General features: G+C 62.5%; 6 protein-coding genes across 12 annotated transcripts in view; 4 read left to right on the plus strand and 2 right to left on the minus strand.

Moving 5' to 3' along the window:
• TPRN (taperin) overlaps window positions 1–4,400 on the plus strand; it is a 6,913-nt gene extending 2,513 nt beyond the window's left edge. The window contains exons 2-4 of the mRNA XM_006863664.1: window positions 3,870–4,071; window positions 4,151–4,257; window positions 4,338–4,400. Coding sequence (XP_006863726.1) covers window positions 3,870–4,071; window positions 4,151–4,257; window positions 4,338–4,400 — 372 coding nt within the window. The remainder of the gene's footprint in view (window positions 1–3,869; window positions 4,072–4,150; window positions 4,258–4,337) is intronic.
• Window positions 4,401–6,016: 1,616 nt separating this feature from the next.
• On the minus strand, window positions 6,017–6,842 carry SSNA1 (Sjogren syndrome nuclear autoantigen 1). Its single transcript, XM_006863665.1, has 3 exons — window positions 6,791–6,842; window positions 6,270–6,469; window positions 6,017–6,124 (listed from the first exon to the last, which is right to left on the minus strand). Exons 1-3 carry the CDS (start codon window positions 6,840–6,842, stop codon window positions 6,017–6,019), a joined length of 360 nt encoding a protein of 119 aa, XP_006863727.1.
• Window positions 6,843–7,094: 252 nt separating this feature from the next.
• Window positions 7,095–13,246, plus strand: ANAPC2 (anaphase promoting complex subunit 2). The gene is made up of 13 exons (XM_006863666.1): window positions 7,095–7,211; window positions 7,443–8,065; window positions 8,865–8,997; window positions 9,895–10,069; window positions 10,205–10,324; window positions 10,662–10,779; window positions 10,869–11,050; window positions 11,645–11,786; window positions 11,906–11,981; window positions 12,080–12,283; window positions 12,355–12,484; window positions 12,714–12,949; window positions 13,033–13,246. Exons 1-13 carry the CDS (start codon window positions 7,095–7,097, stop codon window positions 13,243–13,245), a joined length of 2,469 nt encoding a protein of 822 aa, XP_006863728.1. The 3' UTR covers window position 13,246.
• A 1,766-nt stretch (window positions 13,247–15,012) lies between these two features.
• TMEM210 (transmembrane protein 210) lies at window positions 15,013–15,840 on the plus strand. The gene is made up of 4 exons (XM_006863784.1): window positions 15,013–15,100; window positions 15,217–15,349; window positions 15,548–15,580; window positions 15,669–15,840. Exons 1-4 carry the CDS (start codon window positions 15,013–15,015, stop codon window positions 15,838–15,840), a joined length of 426 nt encoding a protein of 141 aa, XP_006863846.1.
• A 784-nt stretch (window positions 15,841–16,624) lies between these two features.
• On the plus strand, window positions 16,625–17,748 carry LRRC26 (leucine rich repeat containing 26). The gene is made up of 2 exons (XM_006863785.1): window positions 16,625–17,300; window positions 17,429–17,748. Exons 1-2 carry the CDS (start codon window positions 16,625–16,627, stop codon window positions 17,746–17,748), a joined length of 996 nt encoding a protein of 331 aa, XP_006863847.1.
• A 473-nt stretch (window positions 17,749–18,221) lies between these two features.
• GRIN1 (glutamate receptor, ionotropic, N-methyl D-aspartate 1) overlaps window positions 18,222–25,238 on the minus strand; it is a 29,075-nt gene continuing 22,058 nt past the window's right edge. Inside the window, exons 12-21 of one of the 7 annotated variants that reach the window (XM_006863668.1) lie at window positions 24,906–25,070; window positions 24,711–24,829; window positions 24,493–24,605; window positions 24,269–24,417; window positions 24,028–24,185; window positions 22,938–23,099; window positions 22,520–22,629; window positions 22,281–22,426; window positions 20,895–21,005; window positions 18,462–18,766 (exon numbers count right to left, since the gene is read on the minus strand). In XM_006863668.1, coding sequence (XP_006863730.1) covers window positions 18,698–18,766; window positions 20,895–21,005; window positions 22,281–22,426; window positions 22,520–22,629; window positions 22,938–23,099; window positions 24,028–24,185; window positions 24,269–24,417; window positions 24,493–24,605; window positions 24,711–24,829; window positions 24,906–25,070 — 1,302 coding nt within the window. In that variant the 3' untranslated portion in view covers window positions 18,462–18,697. Of the gene's footprint in view, window positions 18,767–18,895; window positions 19,120–20,894; window positions 21,006–22,280; window positions 22,427–22,519; window positions 22,630–22,937; window positions 23,100–24,027; window positions 24,186–24,268; window positions 24,418–24,492; window positions 24,606–24,710; window positions 24,830–24,905; window positions 25,071–25,238 lie in introns of those variants that run through there. The other 6 variants (XM_006863670.1, XM_006863669.1, XM_006863667.1 and 3 more) reach the window with 6 other exon arrangements.

The following is a 25,238-nucleotide window of genomic DNA, read 5'->3' on the forward strand; positions in this document are numbered from 1 at the left end:
GGGGGGTGAGGGGGGTGAAGGGGTGGGGTACCTTCATGAATTAAGCCTCCTGTTCCCTGCCCTACTGGCCCCCAGCCACACGGCCACCTCCTCCGGTCTTCCCCTTCCTCCCGCCTGGTGGAGTGCATCCATCTGAGGCCCACCTGCCTGGCCTTGGGCGGCTCCACTGAGATGCCCCATGTTGCCCCGACTCTTGTCTGACCTGACCTGTGTCCCTTCCCACAGGGGTGCTAACGGTTCTGCCCTGTATTAGGAAATGGGCTTCGGAGAAGCTATTTTCCTAGCTCTTGGGTAGGTCTCAAACCCAGGCCCCATCTGATCCCTGGCTTCCTTTTGGGATTCAAAGGCCAGTGTCCCAGGTCTGGGACAGAGCTTGATTAGGGCGCAGAGGGTGGAGGGGTCTGGAGATCCAGCAGGGCAGGAAGAAATGATGGGGCAGGGGAGGCAGAGACTGGGTTTGACGGGGGGGGGGGGGGGGGGAGGGGGCGCTGGCCAGCCTGGCACAATCTTGATGACAGCCTGGGTATCCAGGTGGAGACCTGGCCGTGGCCTCAGTGACAGGCTGAGGGTCCAGATGGAGAACTGCCTGGTCCCCTCAGGGGGCAGGGCTGCCTGTGGCCTTGGGCATAGTGGGCAGCAGTGGAGACTGGCCTGCCCATAGGCCCCACCTGGCATAGGCTGGGGGGCATAGTGGGACCCTTCTGTGGGACCCGTACTTGGCACTTCTTCAGCTTCTAAGCTGCACTTCCTCCCAGACCTGCCCAAGGTGGCCTTTGCTGAGCACTCTGCCTCCTCCCACCAGGAGGACATGAATGGACTGGACCTTGGGACCCTTGGGGCTGACTGACCCCTTGGGCGTGCCCCTGGCTAGCCCTCTTTGGGAGCTGGAGTGAGTGAGGCAGCTCTGGCTGGACAGCAGAGGAAGGTGGGGGCTGCCAGGCGGTTCTGGGACATGCATACACCGGAGGAGAGCTCTGCGTCCTCCCTGCAGCCCGTCAGCTCGCAGGCCCGCCTGGCAAGCCCACGTTCCCACTTAGCTATCTCTTGGCAGAATCCAGATGCTCTATCTCCCTTTCCTCTCGGCCAAGCTTCCGGCTGATGGCTGTGTGTGCACAGCCACGCCCCACACCCAGTGCCACCCAGCCCCGGTTGCTCTCGCCCCAGTAAAAACATCAGCATTCTTCCTGGATGAGTCTGGGGTCACTCTTCACTCCTCCGTACCACCTTCTTCTCTCTGTCTGTGCCTGTGCCTGCCTGTGTCTCCCCACCCCCCCACGGCGCCCCGCCTGACTCAGCACCGGGGACCTAATAAATAGCCTCTCCATGGGCTAGCTGCACCCTTGCTGGGAGGCCTGACCTTTGCCTTTCAAACTTGCTGCTCATCTTTAGATCTTCCTGGCTGACCCTGGGCATCAGCCTTCCCCAGGAGCTCTTTCCGGTGATGCCACCTTCTCCAATCTGGTTACCCCCAGTGCCCACTCCCCCGGGCAGAGCCCACCTCTGCAGCTTGGTCCACTGTGTCCTTCCTCCAGCTCTTCCAGCAGGTCCCTTCATGGATACCCAACCAGCAGTGGACCCTGTTCCATTCCATGTCCCCACAGCTGGGGCTCTGGCCAGAGCAGGAACTGTGTTTGACCTGGCAGCACCCAGCCTCAGAGAGGCGTTGGGAAGCTGCCATGTGGAACCCCTGAGCAACCCTCAACTGATGGCTGACCATGGTGCACTGAGGGGCTAGGCAGTGAGGACCTGGCTGGTTCTACAGCCCAGAGCACAGGGTGGACACTCTGTGGTAATCCCAGCTAGGCGTCCCCAACAGGGTGGGTGGAGACAGAACAAAAGCATCCTGTGTGGACAGCATGACCCACCTGCTCCGGGCAGTGGGCAAAGTCCCCGTCGGCAGGTGCAGGAAGGACAGGCCATAGCCACACCTTCTTGCCTGGCCCCTCCCAGCCTCGTGGTCTGAGTCACGGGGTATCCTGTGATCCACTGACTGCCCCCACAGTGGGAGGGGGCCGGGGACACGGAGACCCAGGAACCTCTGGAGGTGCACAGTTTGGAGATTAGGGGTGGAGTGGCCAGGCTGTGTTAAGCTCAGTGCCCACTGTATGTATGCCCAGCCCCCCTCAGCCTGCTGCTGAGACTGTCATGTGGACACACAGCATGCTAATCCGCTCAGGTCCTGGCACTGGGCCCTTCCTGTGGCCTCACGGGTGGGGGATGGGCTGGGAGGCCTCTACTGCCAATGACAGCACTTAGGAGGGGAGCGGAGCCCCTGAGCCCCCAGCCCATCCTGCTGAGGATGTGCCTCTGAAGCCGAGCCAGCCAGCCCCGAGTGTGTTCTGGGGGTTGACTGGGGGTGAGGGACAGGTACGGGAGGGCAGGTCTCTCTGCGCATGAGCATGAGCTGGACTGGCCTGGGAGGCCCGGGCGACCCCGGCTGTGCATACACCTGTGAGTACGTGTGGCTGGGAGGCTGCAGCACCAACTTGGCCTCCTTTCTGGACACTGGACTTTATGGGGTGCTGACTCTGCGCCTGGCCATCCCTGCTTGCCTCCCTTCCTCTACCTGATTAGGTCCCTGGGTGACCCTGGATCCCGGAAAGCCTCCCAGGAGGATCCTCAGCCCCCGAGGCTCCTGCCTTGGGCAAGGGTGGGGGGTGGGGCCGCTCGGGCTCCTTCCAGAGGTGGGGGTAGGAATTTGAGCTGCGGGTGGTGTTCTGTGCTCAGGAGGAGTTTAATATTTCCAGCTCCCGTGGAGCTGCTCCCATCTGCCGCAGGCGGGCATTATTCATTACGTATTCATTACGGACTCGCTGGCCCAAGGTGGCCCACTGAGCAAGCCTGGTGGGCACTCTCTGGGGGGTGTGAGCCCCCAGGCCACTTGACTTTGGTGCCAGGGTTGCCCGTGGACTCCCTGGTCCAGTCTGCTCTGCCCCCACGGGTCCTGTTGTGGTTGGTAAGTGTCTTCCAGTTGATTACAGCTCAGAGCTATCCTGTACAGTTTCCGACACGAGGCTGTCCACTGGCCTCGTGGGTCGCAGTCCGTTTGCTTGCCCTCCAGTAGCATACCAGGAGCCCCCTAAGTGCTGGGAATAGGGGGCCTTGGTGCCCCCACCCTTCTGCTTGTCCCCACAGCCCATTGGAACTAGTGGCCAGTACAGGGTCTTCAGTCAGGAGTTGGAGATGAAGACCCTGTTCAGTGTGGAACTGTGGCCCAGGGAAGTTCAGGGGGGTCAAAAGGCCGGGTGTAACTGGCAAGGAGGGAAGGGCTCACGACAGTGGGCCTATTGGGACGGGACGGCCCTCTATAGCACCTGGTTCTACTTTCCTGGGGCTGGCACCGATCCCTTCTCTTGGGCCACGGGTATTCCAGGTCCTTGCCTGGCAGCAGTGGTCTTGCTCAGCTGGACAAGCAGGATGACCCAAGTGCCCTTGGAGAGGGCCCCAGCCATAGTGTAGGGGGCTCCCCTGAGGTGCGGCTTCCCTTGGACCATGTTCCTGCTGTTGAGCTGTGTGGGATTGGGAAGGGCTGCCCCAGCATCAGGGTCCCATGGTGGTTCCTGTCCAGAGAGAGCAGTTGCCCTGGCTCAGGGTCAGCCAAGGCTAGTGACCACTGGGAGCAGGTGGAATAGGGGTGTTCTAGTTCGGGACCTTTCTGGTCCCTGCTGTGAACTTGGGCAACCCTCCAAAACTGAGAATCAGGAAGTCTGGGTCAATGGCTCACTTAGGAGACTTGACCCTTAGACAGAGGGTCAGGGGTGTGTGTGTGTTTTTGAGCACAAGTGTTTGGGTATATAACCCACTCTCTCCTGGTTTGGGGAGCCCAGCAAAGCCCTTAGGAACAACAGTCCTTGTGTCTCCGACCCCAGATGAAGATCTCCTTCAACGACCAGAGCCTGCAGACCACATTTGAGTACCCCTCAGAGAGCTCCCTGATTCAGGAGGAGGAAGAGGAGGACGGAGCGTCGGACGGCTCAGAGGGGCTGACCCAGGAGAACCCTTTTTGTCTCTTCCTGCCTCGGGCCACCTTTGTGAACAGCGTGGGACCTGAGAGCTCTCAGGGCAGCTCAGGTGAGCACCCATGTGCGAGCGCGACTGCAGGGGAGGACACGAGCCCCCCAGCTCCTTACAGGGCTCCCTCCACCCACAGCTCTGTCCAGCTACACCCCAAAGCACTCGGTGGCCTTCAGCAAGTGGGAGGAGCCAAGAGTGGAGGCAGCTCCTGGTGAAGTGGGACCCCTTCCCAAGGAGATCATGGTGAGTGGGGGTGGGGCTGCAGGGGAGAGGGGGGTCGTCAATGCCTGGAGGAGTCCCAGCTGTGCCCCCCTCTCTCTCAGCTCACGCCCGCTGGCCAGGACGACCTCTCGGACTTCCGCAGCGAGCCAGCTCTCTATTTCTGACCCTGCCAGGACCTGTCTGGGTGTGGGCCTTGGGGCCAGCCGTGCCCAGAGCCTGTCCTCACCCTGCTGCCCCCCTCGCCAGTCCCTCCCCACAAGTGTGACTCCTGCCTCCAGGGCCTCCCAGCCCTGCTGACCCTGCAGTGACAGCCAGGTGCTCTGGGTCTGCAACAGGCCACCATTCTTCCCTCTGGCCTCTTTGTGTGAGCTCCACAGGCATCCTGCTGGACAGTGGCCCCACTGACCCTCGGCAGGTTGCCTTCTGTCCTGCCAAGTGGTGGACTCATGGCGAAGGCTCTCCTCTTTGGCATTCCAGCCCATCTGCAGGCTAGCCAGCACTGCCCACAAGGCTGAGCCTGGCCCACTCCTTGAGTGATCACAGGATATTTCTACTGAATAGACTCAATAAAGACCACTGGACAACGATGCTTTGGTCTCTGGGCGGTCTATCTCGCTGGGCACTGGGGCTGGGCAGGGAAGGAGTGGGGCCTTGGGGTCAAACGAGTAGAAGGTGGCCTGCCTGCCTGCCCTGCGCCCCCCTCACTGAGGAGGCAGGACTGAGAACTGGGGTCCTGGTTTCCTCATTAAGTGCAGGGACACAGGTTCCTGGGGTGGGTGTTAGCAATGGCAGGAGGGCCCAGGACGCCGAGGTGATGGCAGAGCCAAGGCTAGGGCCGCCCACTCAGGAGCAGCTTCTGACAATGCCGACGACCCAGACATCCTTACTACCACATGCCATCTGAACAGGGCTAGTTACAAATCCACAGGGAAAACGGACTGAAGTGTCAGATTCAAGTTTCTGTCCTTCCTGGGGAGTTAGGGAGTCAAACTCACGAGAATAAGTCGGGCCATGCTCAGGAAGGCAGGTAGCATGTTTGGTGCTCCCCTGAGGGCCCCGGCAGCTGGGCCATGGTTGCTGCAGGGCTGGGACCCCAGGAGGAAGGATATGCCAGTAGAGGTGGGCTTGGAGAAGTCTGGGAATGGAGGGCAGGACCAGCAGCACAGGAAGGAATCAAAGTGGACAGAGAGAGGATAAAGGCCCGTGACTCAGGCTCAGATGAGGCTGGCACGCACACCTACCCATCACCAACTGTTCTCAGACTAACCAGGCTATGACTGAGAACGGGACCAGCAGAGGGGATGACAAGCAGCCAAGAGTGGAGCAAACATCAGGCTGCCCTGGGAGGTGGATAAAAGGGAATCACAGGACATGGTGGTACTCCCAATCATGGGAAAAACCACTCCAGTCCCTGTCCCCCGCCTGGGGGATTCGCCACAGCCAGACAGAACCTTGGGGGTGGTTAAGCAGCCCCCTCTGCTAGGCAGAAACTGGCCCGGTTCTTTACAAGAAAGCCTTTATTCAGTCGGGGCACTGGGGCCAGGTAATGAGGTGTCCGGCTGGAGGCAGGGGCCACTCAGCCACTGTCTCACATGGCCGAGCCCTGCGGGCAGAGGGCCTCCAGGACGCCCCAGGTGCTGTGAGACCTTGGGGGGCAGTGGAGCTAAGGCTCCGCCTGGTGTTGAGCCCTAGCCCTTCTCCTCTGGGGCTGAAGGAGGCTGCTGCAGTCCAGAACAAAGATGCTTTATGGACATATCCTGGGGGCGCGCCCATGGCCGCCTCAGCTTTCCTTGCCCCCGGGGGCCTTCTGCTCGGAGGCTGTGGCCTTGGTCAGGTTCCCAGCTTCCCTCTTCAGCACACTAAGCAAAGTCTGGGAGCTCTCCAGGATCTGGGGTCAGAGGAAACAGGCGGCTCACTGGTGTCACCCCGCTCCCGCCCCGAGTCCAGCCTGAGCTGGGGGACTGAACCTGGGCAGCCAGGCTGGCGCAGGGAAAGCCACACCCCTCACGACTCATCGCGCCCTGCAGCCCCACCTTGAGATAGGCGGCCTCCGTCTCCGCGATGGTGCGGTCGAACTCGTTCCGAGAGGCAATCTTACGGGCCAGGTTCTCGTTGACGCGGGCCAGCTTCTCCGTCAGCTGCCTCACCTCGTTCTGCAGCCGCTGCTTCTCCTCCTCTTCCTGCTGGATCTGGCGGCATAGCTCCTCCCGCTTCTGACACAGCTCCTCGATGCCTGGGCGGCAGGAAGGAGGAGAGTGAGGGCCCGGTGGGCCACCTGCCCTCCAAGCCTGCCTCTCCTGCCCCCGAGGAAGAGCCAGGTGGTGCACGGCGGCACTGCACGCTCCCGCACGCGCCTTCCGGCATTCACGGCGCCAGGCGCTGCTGACGTCAGGCCGGGGGACCCGCGGGCACCCAAGCCACACGTCTGCTTCCCGGTCTTCCACAACGGGGGCCGCGGCCGGCGTTCGCAGCTCCCGCCCCAGGCCCGCTCCGGCGGGAAACGGAGGCCACGGAATCCAACTGCCCAGGCTACACCGCGCGGGGAGGTGCTTACACTTGACCAGCTCGTTGTTGTAGTTCTGCAGCGCTGCTCCCTGCTGGGTCATCGTGGCCGGTCACTTATCCCGCCGCCGCCACCCGGAGTCCCGGTCACTTCAACCGCCGCCACCGCATCCCTTTCCCCGCGCCTGCGCAATGCGACTCGACTGCGCGCCGACCAATAACGCCATCTCCACGCGCCTCTTTTGCATCTCCCGCTCTGAGCCGCGCCCCTTTTACGTCATCGTCCTGTGCCGCCCCCAGTCCGTGCGTCATCGAACCGCGCTTAGTCGAGCGGACCTGGGAGCCTCGGAGTCCCAATGGCGGCGGAGACGGCAGGGGTGAAGGGGACCTGCGATCCCGCACCTGGGCAGGAGCTCTTGGTGGCCTGGAACACCGTGAGCACCGGGCTGGTGCCGCCGGCTGCGCTGGGACTGGTGAGGCCCTGAAGAGGTTCCTGGGACACTTTAGGGCGTCCGTCGCTCGCCTCTGCCCTCCCTCCTTCCTCCACAGCCACGCAGCTTTCGCCTCCCCGGGCAGCCCTTCCCTAGCGTCGACCCCACATCCATTCGCTGCGGCCGAGAAGCCGCGGGGTTCCGGCAGCCTCCCCTGCCTTTCCCGCCGGCTGCCACTGTCCCCGCCTCTCCTCACGCTTGTCCGCACTGCAGGTGTCCTCTCGGACCAGCGGTGCGGTCCCGCCGAAGGAGGAGGAGCTCCGGGCGGCGGTGGAGGTTCTGCGGGGCCACGGTGTGCACTCGATTCTGGAGGAGTGGTTCGTGGAGGTCCTGCAGAACGACCTGCAGGCCAACATCGCCCCCGAGTTCTGGAATGCCGTATCCCAGCGCGAGAACGCTGCGGCCGAGCCCCAATGCCTGGTGCTGCTGCTGGATGCGTTTTGCCTGCTGGAGAACCGCCTGGACCCCTACCTTCATAGTTTAGAGCTCCTGGAAAAATGGACACGCCTGGGCTTGCTGATGGGCACCGGCGCTCAGGGGCTGAGGGAAAAGGTCCACACCATGTTGCGGGGCATCCTGTTCTTTTCCACTCCCAGAACCTTCCAGGAGATGATCCAGCGCCTCTATGGGCGCTTCTTGAGGGTCTATATGCAGAGTAAGAGGAAGGGGGAAGGGGGCACCGACCCGGAACTGGAGGGGGAGTTGGACAGCCGCTATGCCCGCCGCCGGTACTACCGGCTCCTGCAGAGCCCCCTGTGCGCCGGCTGTGGCAGCGACAAGCAGCAGTGCTGGTGCCGCCAGGCCCTGGAGCAGTTTCAGCAGCTCAGCCAGGTCCTGTGAGTAGTCCCTGTGGTCATCCCCTGCACAGAGAGCCAGGGGCCCGCGGGCAGCCCCGGGCAGGGAGTTTGTCTATCCCCGCTCACCTGGAGCTCAGGATTGGCCACATTTTCCACCGTGAGACCTCAAGTGCCTGGTGTCCATTCCAAGCTTCCTGGCTCATCGGCCTTCTGCAGGTGCTGGGGAGGGTTGATGTGTCCACTCCTGGCAGCATTTAGCCTGTGTTGTGGGTGCTGTGATGGTGGACGGTGACCAGGAAGCTCATGGGTCACTTCGCCTCTGCCGACTGCAGCTGAGCTTTCCTTCCTGTGCTTTGGAAGGAGATTGCGTTTGCTGCTGTGTGGCTATTGCTGCTCAGTCTCAGGCTGTCACTGTAAGCAGCGTGGCAGCTGGGCAGCAGTGTGGGAGGTGTTGAGCAGGTGGAGGGGTCCCACTGCTGGCGGGGCCCTGAGGGTCTCTGCTGGACTCATCCTAGTGGAAGACTGCATGGGACGCTCCCGTCTGCTCACGAGTCACCTGTCTCCCTAGATCAGGGTTTGCACTGGTAGGCACCAAGGGTGGCACCAGTGTTAACACCACATAGGTAGCAATGATTTAACTGCTACTTCTGAGCCATATAAAGGAGATGGGGTTTTGGGTAGCCCTTCTTGCTGCCGCTGCCCATGGACCTGGCCAGTCCCCTGGCTGGGCAGGACAAGTGCTGTCCTCCAAGCACCCCATGGGGCTCTGGGACACCCTCCAGGAAGGATATGGGCCAGGGGGCACCCTCTCACGCTTCACATGCTCTCCTGCTCACAGACATAGACTCAATCTGTTGGAGCGAGTCAGTGCTGAGGCGGTGACCACCACGCTGCACCAGGTGACCCGGGAAAGGATGGAGGACCGCTGCCGGGGCGAGTATGAGCGCTCATTCCTGAGGGAGTTCCACAAGGTGAGATCCATCCCCCCCCCATGCTCTCTCTGCCTGTCACGCTGCCTCTTTTTGGAAATGGACAAGAACGCTGAGGCTAGGTGCATGGGGACCTCCATGGTGGCTGAGGCCATTCCTGGGCCTGCCTTGACCAGGTTGTATCCACAACATGCTGGACCAGGTCTGAGTTCTGTGATTGGAGGCAGCGCTGGGGCTGAGCAGAGAGTGCAGCCAGGCCCCTGGGAGAGGAACACACTGACCCTCTTCTCCTTTTTGTTGTCTCACCCCCCTCCACCCCACATGGGACAAGAGAAGGGGGCAGAATAGAAGAGCTGTCAGGGCAGTGGGGCATATAGGGCAGTAGGACAAGGGGGGTTGTGCCCCGATGAAGGCCTTCTGGTACCGTGCCCCCCACAGACAGGTCTGAACCCCCCCTTCAGAGTGGGCAGGGAGCTGGGGCCCTAGCCTTGTGGACATTTCCCAGCTCCTCTGGTGTTCATCCTCTCTTCTCCATCTTCGAAGGTCCTCACATAAGGAGCTCATGTTGTCATGGTTGAGGGAGGTAGAGAGAGGTGCGGGGTCCCCCAGGTGGTGGCATCCGGACACAAGTAGAGCTCCCTAGGTACTAGAGCGAGGTGGGAACTCCCAGGGTAGTAACCGGGGACAGCTTGGGTAGTCTTACCTCCCAGCTACCTGGGATAGGCTGAGCAACAGAGTCACACACCTGGGAGGGAGTTTGCTCCAGTGTTTTCTTTCTAATGGCTGGGACGCTGGTTACACCTGCGCCGAGGGTATGTGCCCACTGACTAGGTGTACATGCAAGTATGTGTGCCAGCATCGTGCTCTTTCATGGGACACTGGGGGGCTGGAGAAGGGACCCCGGACATCCTTGCACTCAAGCCTGTGCCTTCCCCACAGTGGATCGAGAGGGTGGTCGGTTGGCTCGGCAAGGTGTTCCTGCAGGACGGCCCTGGCAGGCCCGCATCCCCGGAGGCTGGCAACACTCTGCACCGCTGGCGCTGCCACGTGCAGAGGTTCTTCTACCGCATCTATGCTGGCATGCGCATTGACGAGCTCTTCAGCATCATTCGAGGTCTGCCCCGCCTCCTCCAGGCTCACGTCCGTCTGTCCCAGGTCTCCTCGTGTGCTTGGGGGCGGTCAGCTTGTGGGGTGGGACTCTGGGAGGCTGTTGAACTACATCCCCCGTGTAAGCATGCTCCTCCTACAGACTTCCCAGACTCACGGCCAGCTGTCGAGGACCTCAAGTACTGCCTGGAGAGGACCAACCAGAGGCAGCGGCTCCTGGAATCACTCAGGGCGGCGCTGGAGACGCGCCTTCTACACCCAGGTGCTGCCTGAGGCCCTGAGGGAGCCCGCGGCTTCGCCCACCTCTCGGACTGACCCTTTGGAGTGGGGCCGGGGTCCTCTGTGATGCTGCCAGGAGTGGCTGTCTGTTCCTAGGAAGTTCCAGGGATGGGGGGCAGGGCTCCCCTGAATGGGCTAGGGAGTCTCCTAGATTCAGGGTCCCAGGCTGCACTAGACACCATCTCAGTGCATGGTGCTGTGGAAGCATGTTGGGCTGCTGCCCTGGGTGTGGCCAGTGTGGTCCATTTGGGCAAGGATGGGCAGTTTGGCCTGGCCCCCCTGTCCCATCAACCGTGACCACCCGGCCCCTCTGGCTATAGGCGTGAACACGTGTGACATCATCACGTTATACATTTCCGCCATCAAGGCTCTGCGTGTGCTGGACTCCTCCATGGTCATCCTGGAGGTGGCCTGTGAGCCCGTCCGCCGCTACCTGAGGTGAGGAGGCCCGTTGCTGTGGGGCCAGGTGCCAGTCACGTTGTGCCGTATGTGTGGGGTGACTGTGTGGTGTGCTTTTGACCTGGCAGGACACGGGAGGACACGGTGCGGCAGATAGTAGCTGGACTGACGGGGGATTCGGATGGGACTGGGGACTTGGCCGTTGAACTGTCCAAGACTGACCCTGCAAGCCTGGAAACTGGTCAGGACAGTGAGGATGACTCGGGTGAACCTGAGGACTGGGTCCCCGACCCCGTGGACGCCGACCCAGGTCAGCTTGCCCCCAGCTCCCTTGGGGGACAGATTCTCAGTCCTCACTCTAGGTCTGTTTGGGAGGGTGAGGCCGCCCACAGGCTTCTAGTCCTGGGCTCTGGGCTACTGCAGGAACATCAAGGTCAGCTTGCCCTTGGTCAGTGGAGAGCTCCGCGCTTGGCTTGCTCCATGGAGGGGGTGTCCCTGAGGGTTTGTGGGGTGCAGGGGAGGATTTCTTAGTCGCAGAGGAAGTTCCAAGGATCTCGATTCTCCTGGAGCCTGAGAGAGGCCTGTAAAAATCACGGAGCCTGGTGGCAATGCTGCGCACCAACTGCAAGGTTCCAAACCAGCAGCGCCTCTCCCCGGCCCCCGGCCCCTGGCAGGGAGAGAAGGCTGCCTGCCTGCTCCCGGAAAGCCCTGTGTAGAGCTATTCTGACTCACAGTCCACTCAGGAACAGTGAGTTTGTTTTTGTTTTTGTGGGGGCTTGGAGGTCCCTGTGAGACCAGCTGAGAAGTGTAACGAGGGGAACTGCAGGCATTACTGGGCTGGCCCACTGGGGCATCCACGTCCCTTAGAGGTGCCAGTGGTGCTCTTCACCCTGGGTCATGCCAGGGAAGTCGAGCTCCAAGCGACGCTCCTCGGACATTATCAGCCTGCTGGTCAGCATATACGGCAGCAAAGACCTCTTCATCAACGAGTACCGCTCCCTGCTCGCTGACCGTCTCCTGCACCAGTTCAGCTTTAGCCCCGAGCGGTGAGCGCCCAAGCTCTGCTCTTTGTGAGCCCCCCAAGCGCGGGTTCCTGCAGCAGGAAGGGGTCTGGCAGTGGCTCGGTAGCATGGAGGATGCCCCACACAACCCCTGTTCCTTCCAGGGAGATCCGCAATGTGGAGCTACTGAAACTGCGCTTTGGCGAGGCCCCAATGCACTTCTGTGAGGTCATGCTGAAGGTGGGTGCCACCCCACCCCCCCACTCCCTGCCTGGGCCTACCCCGCCAGCTACCTCACCTGGCACCATCTGTGGTGACGTTCCTGCCCCTCATCTTAGGACATGGCGGATTCCCGGCGCATCAATGCTAACATCCGTGAGGAGGACGAGAAACGCTCGGCCGAGGAGCAGCCACCATTCGGGGTCTACGCGGTCATCCTGTCCAGTGAGTTTTGGCCACCTTTCAAGGACGAGAAGCTGGAGGTGCCCGAAGACATCAAGGAGGCTCTGGACGTCTACTGCAAGAAGTATGAGAAGTTGAAGGTATGCCGGCTCCCCCTGGCATCCCCCAGGGCCTCAGAGCAGAGCTGGGTGCTGACCTGAGCCCTCAACAGGCCATGAGGACCCTCAGCTGGAAGCACACACTGGGCCTAGTGACCATGGACGTGGAGCTAGCTGACCGCACGCTCTCGGTGGCCGTGACCCCTGTACAGGCTGTGATTCTGCTGTACTTCCAGGAGCAAGGTGGGCCCCGTTCTGCTCCCTGTGGCACTGTGGGGTAGGCACCGGACTACTAGCCTCAGGGTCAGCTGCTCCTCGGAAAGCCCATGCTGGGTGGCTGAGTCGGAACTGACTCACTAGGCTATCCGTGTCCCTGTGACCCCGGGGCATTCCAGGGCAGGCTCAGCGCCCTTGTTGAGCTGGGGCTGGCCTAGGGAAGTGGTCCCCAGCGTCCCTGCTGCTCCACACACAGCCAGCTGGACCCTGGAAGAGCTGAGCAAGGCGGTGAAGATGCCGGTGGCGTTGCTCCGGCGGCGGATGTCCGTGTGGTTGCAGCAGGGTGTGCTGCGGGAGGAGCCCCCAGGTACCTTCTCGGTCATAGAAGAGGAGCGGCCCCAGGACCGAGACAACATGGTGCTCATGGACAGCGATGACGAGAGCGACTCGGGCATGGCCTCCCAGGCTGACCAGAAGGAGGAGGAGCTGCTGGTGAGTGGAGAGGAGAGCGGAGGACACCCTGGGGTGGGGGGTGCCCTGGCATCCAGCCTCAACGGCTCTGCCGCCCCTCCCAGCTCTTCTGGACCTACATCCAGGCCATGCTGACCAACCTGGAGAGCCTGTCTCTGGAGCGGATCTACAGCATGCTGCGTATGTTTGTCATGACCGGGCCTGCGCTGGCCGAGATCGACTTGCAGGAGCTCCAGGGTTACCTGCAGAAGAAGGTGCGTGACCACCAGCTCATCTACTCGGCCGGCGTCTACCGCCTGCCCAAGAACTGTAGCTGACCTGCACGCTGGTGGACTCAGCGAAGCCACAGGAGGGACAGCCCCGGGGTGATGCACATCCACACACGTTCACACACAGTCATGGCTCCTGCGGATTAAAGCAGCTCTCTGCTCACTGTGTATGTGTCTCTACATTGTCAGGCTGGCTGCTCCCCAGCCCCTTGTAGTTCAGGCTGGGGAACACTAGGGGGCGCTGCCTCACCGTGTCTCCCAGGCTGCCCTCTAACCTTCCTGGGGTCCCTCTTCTTCTCTGGTCTTTAAAAGGAGGGAGGAACGTGGTCACCTGTGTCTAGGGGAAGCACGGGGCAGTTCTGGCCTCTGAGTGAATCTGTCACACTTTTGAGGCCCTGCTAGAGGCTGAGGCCGAACTCCGTGTCTGGCAGCGGTTCTCAGCGGCAGAGCGGAGTCATAGTGAAGTGTGCATTCAAGAACGGTGGGTAACATCCACAGTAGACCACCCCTCCTGGGTGTCTCAACCCCTCCTGGGCATCTCAGTCTGGGCATAGGCCTGTGGATTATCAGCCCAGTGCTGGTCTGGCCAGGACCGGGTGGTGGCCAGGACTGGGTGGTGGCCAGGACTGGGTGGTGGCCAAGACTGGAGGCTGAATGTGTTCAGAGTCACATGGGCACTTCAGTCTCCTCCCAGGCCCCGTCCACCTGGCTGCTACCCGGGAAGGTTCCAGCCAGAACCTCCCCCACCTCGTGTCCCCCTGTGTCTGCTACAAGGCTGCTGGCCGGCTCCCAGTAGTGTTCCAGCAACTCAGAGGTCCTTCAAGGGACTGCTGCCATCCCTGGCTGGCTGCCCACCGTCCTCACCAGGATGCAAACCTGCTGAACAGGCCTGGTAGGGCAGGAATGCCAGTCTGGCCTGGGCACACCTGCCTTAAGTTCCTCTGGACTCAGTCTTCCAAACATACATCTTAAAGCTCATCACCACACAAAGGTTCCACAGTGTCCCCAGGGTCCACACTTGTGAGGTCAGGGGTACCCTGTGGGCTTGTGTTGGCAGGAGGCTAGGGTGTTTCTTCCTGGTGCCTCTGCGGTTTGCCTGTCCTGTCTGGGGAGGAGGGCCCCTGGGTGGGAACAGCCCAAGGAAGCAAGGCAGGTGTACCAGAATCGCAGCCAGTAACAATAGGCTCCAGGAGGAGGCCAAGGTCACTTTCCAGCCTCGGTCTCCTTTCCTGGTCTACAGGAAGGGGGTGGGGAGCTTCCGGGACAGAGATGCTAACATCTGAAGGTCTTTTGTTTGGTAACAACATGTTTGTCAAGTGGGAGAGGGCCCCAGATGCCAACCACAGTCATTTCTGAGACAAGCTCTGTGGCCTTGTAGCCTGTGGTTCAAGCAGGTGTGTGCTGGGTCGTTTCCGACCTCTCTCCGGTAATCAGGGACCTAGAGGGCTTAGGTTGAGGGCCACCTCCTGTCTCAGGTCCCCCTGACTCAGCGCAGTCCCTTATCTGCAGCCAGAACTAAGAGGTGGACCATAGCTTCATTCCCCTCACTGAGTGCCCTCCTTTCACAGTGAGCCTGGGCTGGGATCTGGGCCCTCCCTGCCCTATCCCAGTCTGCCCACCAGACTCCTTAAGGTCCCCATGGTCTGATGGGGTGGGGGCTCACAGTCCACTACAGGCCCACCACCGGTGAAGCCCCAGTGGCCTCAAGACCCTCAGGCCCTGCCCCCACCCACCCTGCCTCACAGCACCCACTATGAGGTCAGTGCCTTCCGACAAGTTCTGCCCAGAGGTGTCCGGTGGGGCTGGGGGCTGGACATGGCCCTGCCTGCCCAGCCCTACTTCTGCCTGACCTGCAGCCCCCTTGGCCTGATCTGTCTGTCCCTCTTGCTCATCCCAGCCACAGGTGCCTCCTCCTACCCCACCCCGGCCCCTCAACCATCCAGTGGCCCCTCAGGGCAGGTCCAGGGGGACCCCCCACTGCCGCTGCCCACCCCGCTGCCACACTGCCTGTTTCCGCAGCCGGAAGCTACTGCGAATGCAGCCTGGGCCTCAGCCGCGAAGCCTTCATTGCTCTGCTTGTGGTGTTGGCTGGCATCAGCACCAGCTGCTTCTGCGCTCTGGTCATTGTAGTGGTGGGCGTCATGCGGGCCAAGTGGTGCGTGTCCACCCCCCCCCATTATCCCACCCCTGGTGCTTGGGAGTTGATTTGAGCTTCACTATGCTACCCTGCCCTTTCCCTGGGGTGGGACATCACAAGGGCCTGGGGTTGGCGTTTCCTGAGGTGTGTCTCCTGACAGTTTGGAACTCACACCCTCTTCTTCCCCTCCCCCCTCTTCCCCCCCCCCCCCAGTGACTCAAGCACCCCTGGACAAGTGGACAGCAGGTGAGTTAGCCCTGGGTCAGGAAGGGCCCACCACAGCCTCAAGGAGCACTGTGGCCATCTAACCACCCGCCCGCCCATGTCCTGGCAGGTTGGTGGGACACTCTGGGGTCCAGGAGGACCACATGGATCTGCACACAGTGCACGTGGAGTCCCACCTCATGGACCCTGACCTGGACGCCTCTATGATGGAGGACCAGGGTCTTGAGACGGTGCCCATGGAGGTTATGGACATGTCCCCCCCACCATCAGAGCAGGGCTGAGGGCAGTGAGGCTGCTGAGGGGACGGGGAATTAAAGTATTTTGTGGTTCTGCGTTGTCCTCCCTTCATCATGGGGTGGACACAAGCTTTGCGGCCGTCCTCAGTGGGGAGGTGCCACCAGGATACCATATTGCTTGGGTTTTCCCACCTCCCTTGGTACACCCCCACAATTTGGAGTATCCAGAAACTGTCAGGGACCCTGGGCTCTGCTCAGTCCGGTCCTGTCCACCCCAGTGTCCACTCCCACTGGAGGTTCCAGGAGAGTCCTTGGTGGGTTGGGGACCCAGACACTAATCTACCCCAGTTCCCACAGTGTGCTCAGCTCCCATGGGTTAGGGGTTGCTATGGGAATGGGCTGTCCCTCCTGACCGCTCAGGCCCTTTGAGGAGAGGCCGAATAGCAGACACGGGGGTTAGGACAGGCCACTGTGTTCACCTCCAGCAGGGCAAGACTAGGATGAAGGGGTGAGGAACAGAATGGGGCAACCTGGGGACATCCGAGAGTTGAGTGGCCATGGGTTTCCGTGGATGTCCAGTGGTGGTATTCCCAGAGCCGTGGCCTGTCAGAAAAAAGGGAGCCCAGAGTTGTGGAACAGGTGGTAGGCAGTACCAGTGCTGGCTGTGTGCCCGGCTGCCGCCCCAGGCGGGGACCAGTCCCGGGGCAGGAAGTACTAATGCTCCAGCTGGAGAGTTAATATTTGTGCAGGGGCCGTAGGGACGAATTCCAGGTGCAACAGGTTCTGGGGCCCACGGGCTCTAGGATCGTACGGCCCCAGCGCTGCCCCCATGAGGAGGCCCTCGTTTCTCTCCTTGCCGCTGCCCTTGCAGCTGCTATTGCTCCCTCTGTGGCTATCGCTCACCAGCGCCCAGATGCTCCCCGCAGCCGCCGCCTCCTCGGGGCCTAGAGGCGTCCCCGCTTGCCCCGAGGCGTGTGAGTGTGCGCCAGGTGGACAAGCCAACTGCTCAGCGCGCGCACTGCCCGCTGTGCCTAAGGGTCTGAGTCTGAACGTGCGCGCGCTGCTGCTGGACCACAACCGCGTGTGCATGCTGCCGCCCCGCGCTTTCCAGGGCGCGGGCGCACTACTGCGCCTGGATATGCGCGAGAACGGTCTGCGCGCTGTGCACGCACGTGCCTTCTGGGGTCTGGTTGAGCTGCAGCAGCTCGACCTTGGCTCCAACCAGTTAGAGGCGCTAGCGCCGGGGACTTTCACGCGGTTGCGCGCGTTGCGCAACCTCTCGCTTGCCGGCAACCGTCTGGCGCGCCTGGAGCCCGCGACACTGGGCACACTCCCGCTGCTGCACGCGCTGAGCCTGCAAGACAACGCGCTGGCGGCGCTTGGGCCTGGCTTGTTGGCCTCCCTGCCGGCTCTCGTTTCACTGCGTCTGCGCGGAAACCCCTGGGCTTGTGACTGCGCGCTGCGCCCGCTCTGCAGCTGGCTGAGCCGGCACCCGAGTCTCCCGGGTAAGACGTCGAGGTGGGGCGTGGCTGGGGAATCAGGTGAAGGGGACGCCCGGTGGGCACCAGGTGAGCTGTCGGGAGTCCCAGACCGGGTCGCGGGATTCCGCCTTACGGCGGTTGTTTATTCACAGAAGCCGACACCTTGTTCTGTGTGTCCCCGGGGCACTTGACGGCCAGCCCCATGACCGCCTTCACCGACGCCGCCTTCAGCCACTGCGGCCAGCCATTGACGCTGTGGGACCTGGCTGTCGTCTCCGTCCTGGGACCCTTCTCCTTCCTCGCCAGTTTGGCCTCCTGCCTGGTGCTGGGCTCCGTGCTCACCGCTTGTCGTGTTTATCGGCGTCGCCGCCGCCGCCAAGCCGTCGCCCGCCGCCCACCCAGTAGACCACCGGACCCTAAGCCCGCCACCTCTCCCGCCGTCTCCCAGAGTTCCGCTGCTGCCCACACCTGAGCTGGCTTCCAGGGGCGTTCCGGCGTGCACTGGCACCCGGTTCCGGTCCACGTTCTAGAAGCCCTCCCCCCCTCCCAACCCCGTACTTGCAGGCGTCAACAAGCGACACAAACGGACACTTTCGTGACATTCCTTTAGGAAACACCATTGCACACACCGGGTCATGGGGGCGGCGCGCCGGCTCCGCGGGACGGAGAGGAGCGGCGGCAACACACGGGCCGCTGGGGAAGGCACGCGCGCAGTCACGGGAGGGCTGGGCCTGTACAAGGTGGCGGGCGATCTCACACCTGGAGCGAGGGGGCGGCACCGGGCACGGCTGAAGGGAGTGCCCGGCCACCCTGGGCTACATTTGGGCTCTCTCCGAGCCCCCGGAGGAAGAGAACAGAGGCGCGGGAAGCTGGAGAGCGCCCTATGGCGGCTGCTGACCAGGAGTCCAGACTTAGATGGGGAGGAGGCGGGGCCAGCGGGCAGCGGGGGTCGAGGGGGAAGGGTCGTCGGGGTGCAGCGAGAAGAGAGGAGGGGTTGGGCGGAGACTGCAGAGGAACATAGTCGCTTTAGGACGGAGTGGCCCAGCCAGCTGTGGCTCTGGTGGTGGCTGGGCAGGACGGACCTGTAGCTCTGCTCCAAGCCCCTGTGCCCAGGGCCAGAGTATCCCCTCTCCCCCGACGCTCAAGCCCCCAGGGCCCTGCCTCTGCCGGAGCGCCCTGCGGCCCTGCCCAACCGGCTCAGCCTCTGGCCCTACTCGCTCCGGTCCGCGCTCGGTCCAGCCCACGCTCGGTCCAGCAGGGGCCTGTCCGCCAGGCGGCGGGCGGACGGATGGATGGGAGGCCGGGGATGGGCAGTCTCTGGGGCGGGTGGGCTTCCCTCAGGCCTTCCCGGGCAGCAGGACCATCACTGTCCTTGGCCGGGCTAACTGGGCGGGCGGGCGGGCGGGCGGCTCCGGGGGGTCTCACACCACGGTGCTGACCGAGGGATCTGAGAGGTTGAGCGGGCCCGAGATATCAGTGGGATGATACTGCTGTAAAATAGAAATACACAGACAAGGTGGCCCGTTAGCCCCAAGGCTCGGGGGCAGGCGCGGGGCCAGGATGGGGACTGGCCAGCCGGCTGACCGGCGGGCAGGTGGGCGGGCGCGGCCTGGGGGAGGCTGGGGGTGTTCCTCCCCCTGACCCCGTCGTGCTCCGGGGACTCTGCGTGGGCCGGGCCGCTGTCCCATCCGGGGGGAGGGGGGCAGAGGAGGGCGGGCAGGGCGTCTCAGCTCTCCCTATGACGGGCACACATCTGCAGCTGGCCCTCCTCCCTCTCAATAGCGCGTCGCGGCAGCACTGTGTCTTTTTGGTTTTGCAAAGCGACGCGTCCACCCCCGGTGCTCTATAAATAAGAACCAACAATCAATACCCGCTGGCCCCTCCGGCCAGCCCTGAGTGCCCAGCGCCGCCCAGGACAGGGGCCGAGGATCTCAGCAGCCGGACTGACCCCCAGCCCCAAGCAGCCCTCCACCCAGCCTCCCTCTGAGCAGCGGCCCAGCCCCAGAGACAGGGTGGGAGCTGGGCTGCTCGCCCCTGCCCGGCCCTCCCCACCCGCTGGCAATGCCCCTGCAGACCCAGCCTTGCAGGGTGGGGCCCAAGGTGCCGCATGGGGAGCTCGGGCAGGGAGTCCTAGGGATGTGTCCTGGGAAGGGCCGGGAGGGTCTCTGAGCTGCTTGAGAACCAACTACACAGCTGCATCTGCTCTGGCTGGGGCCCCCAGACTCCACAATGTCTTCTGAAGACTGCCCATTGGCTGCAAAATGTTCTGTCCTGCCCTCTTCAGCTGCCTGCTCCCCAAACACTGTTCCTCTTGTCTGCTGGGAATGCCACTTTTAACCCCTCTCGTCACATTCTCAGTCCTTGTCGGTTCACCACTTTCCACTAGGCTTGGGGGAGTGGCTGTGGTCACCTCAGCCTGAGCTGGCCTCATCTGCTCCTGGTGACTCTTGCTCCCAGTGCCGTGGGCCCTCACACTGCACCACATCCCGAGCCTCCTCTTCTAGCAGACTGCCTGGCAGCCAGGCCTCACAAGTCACCCTTGGGACAGCTTGGTGGCTTCCTGCTAGAACCCTGGTTCTTCGGCTCCACTGCCAGTGCCCTGCAAATCCTGCTTTGGGCCAAGGACTTCCTGGGGCAGGAGGTCCCATCACCCCCAGGCTGACTCCCTAGCTGGCCTTTCCCACATGCTGCCTGGAACCAGGTGCCCCTGGCAAGGCCCCCTTTGAGGGCTGTGTGCTCCAGGTATATCCATCAGGTGACCGGAGCACTCAAGGAGGACAGGTGGCCTGCTGGGCATAACTGGGGTCAGGAGTTGAGGCTGGTCCCTCCCCAGAGGCCCCCTTTTCTGGGCCTCTCTAGGGGAGCCTCCCTGGCCCGCCTGGGCTCTCAGACCCTCGGGGGGTTGCCGCCACTCTTGCGGGGCCCACTCCATCCCCCCTGACAACCCTGTATGGCTGGGGCCAGTCCCAGCTCCAGACCCTAGCTATCCACCAGGAAGGATCCAGGCCCGGCCCCCAGCCCCCGGCCCACACAGAGACCACATGGAAGATGCAACACGCATGGCTCTGGTGAGACAGGTGATACAGGTGTCGGGGCGGGGCCGGCGGCCAGACAGACGGACGGGATGGACGTCACAGCCACCCCTCCCAGGACGCCGCCGCAGGGAGACTGGTGGTTCCTGAGGGAAGCCAGAGGACAGAGGGGCGTGGTGTGGCACCTCTTCCTGGTGGTTGCGGAGCCAGGGTGCTGCCCCTCTGGGCTCTGGGGGCCTGGCACAGCCCCGAGAGGCAGTGGCTGACTGACTGACTGACCGACGACATAACACAGCTTCAGGATGGTGTGTGGTGGTCATGGTATGGTGGCGGAGGCAGGGAGGGGCGGGCAGACCAGGGCAGAGAGACACATGGTGGGGAGACAAGACCCAGGAGACTCAGCCAAGGAGCTAGTGAGGAGGAGTTGGGGGCTGGGAGGAGAGAGAGAAAGAGAGAGCCTTGCCCAGTGTGGTGGGCAGAGGGACCAGGTAGCATGATGAGGGAAGAGTCAGATGCACAGGGACGGAAACACGGGGGCGTGGGGCGAGAAGAGTCGGAGACGTGTGACTGGGGTGTCCCCCCTTACCGTGTCTTTGGAGGACCTACGTCTCTTGAAGCTGGAAGCCAGGGTGGAGGTGATAGCCCTAAATGTGGTTTTCTTTTTAGGGTCGGGCTCTGCTCTACCACTCTTTCTATCCTAAAATGAATATGTATAAGTGATTAGATGACTAAGGTACAGCCACACCTGCCCTTGCCTGCTCTGGGGGGGCCGCTGGTTGGCCTGGCCGGCCACTCGGGCCCTCGATCCTGCCTCCCTGTGCTGGACTGCTGACCAGCAGCCGGGCCCACACGGGCGGCTGTGTCTCCTGCCCGGATCTTGGCCTGACCTTACTTGTGCTGGGGGCTGGGCGCGGGGGTCCTGGCTGGCTCTCTTCTCGGGAGGTCCACCTTGAGCCCTGATTCCTGGATGGCCCTGGCCCTCAGGGTCCCCAGGAGGATGATGTTGAATGGTGCCCTCTGAGGACTGGAGATGGCACTGCGTGGGCTGCATGGACGTTGCTGACCCCGCAGGGACTCACACCAAGAGAGAGGAGGAGGCCAAGGGGCCGAAGGTGAGCAGTAAGACTGAACTGGAGGTGGACAGAGGCGGCTCTTGGGACCCCAGCCTTGGCAGCCTTGGCTCTGGTGGCCCTTATGCCCACCTGTGAGAAGCTGCGACCAGGTCCCCAGGGGACCTGTGGGGCCAAGAGCAAGAGTGGGCGGGTGAGAGGTGTGGGGTCTCCAACACCCCTGGCTCCCATGGCCCATGCTGCACCACCATTGGAAACCCCAGTTCAGGGAACCCCAACTCCGGGCAGCACCCGGAGAAAGAGAAGCAAACCTGATACCTACTGTGGGGACGTCGCCTACCCTGGCCCCAGAGATCATGGCTGCCAGCTCCAGTCTTCTCTGCCAGCATCAACTTCCCTCAGACACAGCCATGGGGACTGGGCCAGCTGACCCATTTGAATCACGGAGCACAAGGACACAGCAGAGAAGGGGCCCCGAAGGGTGTCGAGGTGACTTGGGGCGGCGGAGGGCATAGGTATCCGGGACTCACACAATGTCCACAAGTAGGTCCCTGTCTTAACCCTGCCTCAGTTTGCCTTCCTACGGAATGGGCGCCAGGGAGAGACTCTGGAGACCGAGGGTCTGGCAGAGGCTTGGCACAGGGTCCATGGCCTCCCTGGGCCCTGCTTTGAAGTGGGTGGCCACCTCCAGGCAGCCCTCCCGCCACCGCTGCCCCTGAGTCCCGGGAGCACTCACCACTGCCCCTGCCATGGTTCCCATTTCCAGTCCTGCCCATGTGGGATCCCGAGCTCCCACGCCTGGGGTGGGGCAGAGCCAACCAATGCCACGGCCTGCGGGGTCAGAGGAGGGCCGGGCTGGGCCGGGCCATGGGCACCAGGCCTCAGAGGGAGGCCTACCCTACCTGCAAGTTTTTCCTCCACACGTTCACTGCAGCAAAAGCCAGCTGCATCTGCTTCCTGCGCGCATCTTTGTGGCGCTTGTAGGCAATCTCAATGAAGATCAGAAAGATGCCAGCCACAATGCCCCCAGCCACCAGCATGAAGACCCCTGCAGAGTCAGAACACACTGGCCTTCAGTCCTGCGGCGTCTGACTCCCAGTGTCAGAAGGTGACATTGAGGATTGGTGGTGAGGGCGCCCACCTGCCATGTTCTCAAAGGTCAGGGTTGCAGGGGCGTTGCTGCGAGAATCACACTCCTGGTATCGCACCCAAGTCTTATCCAGGTCTTCCATGAAACCGTTCTCGTGGGATCTGGGAGAGCAAGGGGTGTGAACTGGGTGTGGCCCAGAGTGGGCGGTGTCTGCAATGAGCAGAGGGCGGGAGTGGGTGGGGCCTACAATGGGCAGAGCTATGATTCCTTTGGGGGTTGGAGTCTCTCTAGTACCTGGACAAGGGTGGTGGGCAGGGCCTGGGAGAAGGAACGGGGAGACAGGGCAGGGCCTGTGCATTGTAGGGTCAGCTGAGGGCCAAGCCCATTTCCAGAAGGGGCTGACTGTGGCCACAGAAGCACTGGGGCTGCCTCTGAAGAGAGGTCAGACCTTGACCGGCTGACGACTCACTTGAGAATTGACAGGGAAACGTTCTGCTTCCATGGGCTGTCCTTGCGCATGCCAATGCCAAAGCCTGATCGGAAGAAGAGTTCGCCCGTGGTCACCAGGTCACACTTTTGTGAGGCCTCAAACTCCAGCACCGCCGAGTCCCAAATGAAGGCGTGTAGCTTGCTGCGGACAGGGTTGAGGGTTGAGGGGTCCCGCACAGTCTGCTGTCATCTCACCCCATACCCATCCCGTCCCTCACTTGTCCTGCATGGTCTCGATGTCTCCCTCCCCCCTCATCCCCCCCCCCCCCCCCCACACACACCTCGCTTGCACACCTGCACCCCAGCTGGTCCTGATCTACTGAAAACCTGACACCTTTACCCCTCACTTGGTCTCTGCAGCCTGGACACCCTCTCCCGCTCCCTTTCCCTGGATAGCTTGGAGTCCTCTCTCCACAAGCCCCTCTCCGCCCTTCACTGCCCAGCCCAGCCTGGCTGTCCCGTCCTTCATGTGTATAGCTCAGTCCCATGCCCCGCCCCTCACTGTCCCAAACTGCCTTATATCCCGCCCTCACCAAATCTTCGTGCTCAAGCCCCGCTCCGCCCACGTGACCCGCTCTGCCAGGACGCCTGGCCACACGCCCCGCCCCTCACTGTTCTGCTCTGCCTGGTCCCTCTGCTGTTCACTGTCCCACCCTGCCTCACCTGCTTGGCCACCGCTGCCTCACCTCTCTCGGTCCTGCCCCACTCTACCCCCGCCCCTCACTGCTCAGCTGGGTCTCTTCGGGTCCAGGTCCTCTCTCGGTCATGGCCAGTGCCCTGCCCGTCACGTGTCCCGCATGGCCTCAGTTCGCCGGCCCCCTTGCTATGCCCCACACCCCGCTCCTCACTTGTCCCACAGACCTCGGTGCCCTCACGGTCCCTCCATCCCATCCCACACTCTGTCCCTCACTAACGTGCCTTACCTGGATGCCAGGGCAAGTCCCACCACGTTCTTGCCCCGCCCACTTATTCCACACACCCCCTACCCGCCCATGCTCCGCCCAACACTCAGCCTCTCACTTGCCCCCTCGCTGTCCTCCTCTTCCCTCCCCGTCCGCCCGGTCTCTCACTTGTCCCGCACGGCCTGGATGGCTTCCGCCGCGCTCTCATAGTTGTGTTTCTCCATGTGCCGGTACATGGTACTCAGTTCCACTTGCCGACGGAAGTAGATGTCCACAGAGCTCTGTTTCACCGTGGCGTAGATGAACTTGTCCGAGGGGTTCCTCAACTGTAGGGACAGAGGGCAAGGCTCGCGGTTACTCCCTGAACCCGGCCATCCTCTTCTCGCCACTCCCAGTGGCCGGGTCTCACCCGTGGGTCGTTGATGCCGGTGATGCGCTCTTCAGGCCGGTCCAGCACCAGGAAGGCCGCCAGGTTGGCGGTGTAGGAAGCCACAATGATCATGGCGAAGCCTGCCCACACCATGCCCAGGATGCGCGCTGAGAAGCTCCGGGGGGCGCCTGCGGGTAGAGGCGCGGGTCAGTGCTGTGGGGAGACGGACCGGGTGGAGGGGAGCGGCACCGGTGCAGCCTTACCTTCCCCGATGCCCGAGTTGAGCAGGACGCCCCAGGAGAACCACATGGCTGATGAGAGGGTCAGCGCGTCCTCCTCCTCTTCCTCGCTGTTCACCTTGAACCGGCCGAAGGGGCTGCAGGGGCGCAGAGGGCGGGCGGGAGAGGCAGCCTTGTGGCCCGTTCGCACCGCTCCGCTTGCCCGCCCCTCACTGGGGTGTCCGGCCCGGGCCGGCGCTCACCTGAAGCGGTCGAGCAGGTACAGCATCACGGCCACTACGTGCACCGACAATCCCACCAGCAGCCACAACGTACTCTGGAAGGGCTGCATGAATGAGTCCAGCGTGCTTCGGGGGATCTCCTGTGGGTGGTTAGGTTGTCAGCGCCGCCAGGCCCTCCCGGAGTCCTCTCCCACCAGCTTGGCTAGGTGCGCTCACCTTCTTGACCAGAATGGTCAGGCCCTGATATTTGAAAGGCTTGGAGAATTCGATGTACTGAGCACGTTCGTTGTTGATGGTCAGCGGTGCCACGATCATGTCTGCCTGTCCGCTCAGCAGCTCGCCCATCATCCCGTTCCACTCTTTTTTGTTACTGTTGTTAACCTGAGAAGCGGCGCAGTGAGCTCAGGCGCAGCGGAATTATCCATTCCAGGCCCTCCCTGGCTCCCCCCTCCAGTGCAAGTCCCACCTACAGTAGGACCCACCCATCTAACAGGTGGTGTGGCGCTGTAGGATAAGCACTGGACTGCAAGGTCACTTGAATTGCAAGGT

This window comes from Chrysochloris asiatica, unplaced genomic scaffold (assembly GCF_000296735.1).
Source record: "Chrysochloris asiatica unplaced genomic scaffold, ChrAsi1.0 scaffold00056, whole genome shotgun sequence".
Lineage (NCBI taxonomy): Eukaryota > Metazoa > Chordata > Mammalia > Afrosoricida > Chrysochloridae > Chrysochloris > Chrysochloris asiatica.

What these genes read in the sequence shown, in the direction of transcription:
- SSNA1 (XM_006863665.1), bottom strand. Translation starts at nt 6,842, where the DNA reads ATGACCCAGCAGGGAGCAGCGCTGCAGAACTACAACAACGAGCTGGTC. An exon ending in CAACAACGAGCTGGTCAAGT is followed by an intron (nt 6,470 to 6,790) that starts GTAAGCACCTCC and finishes CCTGCCGCCCAG; the next exon opens with GCATCGAGGAGCTGTGTCAG. An exon ending in CGGAGGCCGCCTATCTCAAG is followed by an intron (nt 6,125 to 6,269) that starts GTGGGGCTGCAG and finishes CTCTGACCCCAG; the next exon opens with ATCCTGGAGAGCTCCCAGAC.
- ANAPC2 (XM_006863666.1), top strand. Translation starts at nt 7,095, where the DNA reads ATGGCGGCGGAGACGGCAGGGGTGAAGGGGACCTGCGATCCCGCACCT. An exon ending in CAGCAGCTCAGCCAGGTCCT is followed by an intron (nt 8,066 to 8,864) that starts GTGAGTAGTCCC and finishes TCCTGCTCACAG; the next exon opens with ACATAGACTCAATCTGTTGG. An exon ending in CCCGTCCGCCGCTACCTGAG is followed by an intron (nt 10,780 to 10,868) that starts GTGAGGAGGCCC and finishes TTGACCTGGCAG; the next exon opens with GACACGGGAGGACACGGTGC.
- TMEM210 (XM_006863784.1), top strand. Translation starts at nt 15,013, where the DNA reads ATGGCCCTGCCTGCCCAGCCCTACTTCTGCCTGACCTGCAGCCCCCTT. An exon ending in CTTGCTCATCCCAGCCACAG is followed by an intron (nt 15,101 to 15,216) that starts GTGCCTCCTCCT and finishes CTGTTTCCGCAG; the next exon opens with CCGGAAGCTACTGCGAATGC. An exon ending in GTGGGCGTCATGCGGGCCAA is followed by an intron (nt 15,350 to 15,547) that starts GTGGTGCGTGTC and finishes CCCCCCCCCCAG; the next exon opens with TGACTCAAGCACCCCTGGAC.
- LRRC26 (XM_006863785.1), top strand. Translation starts at nt 16,625, where the DNA reads ATGAGGAGGCCCTCGTTTCTCTCCTTGCCGCTGCCCTTGCAGCTGCTA. An exon ending in CCGGCACCCGAGTCTCCCGG is followed by an intron (nt 17,301 to 17,428) that starts GTAAGACGTCGA and finishes GTTTATTCACAG; the next exon opens with AAGCCGACACCTTGTTCTGT.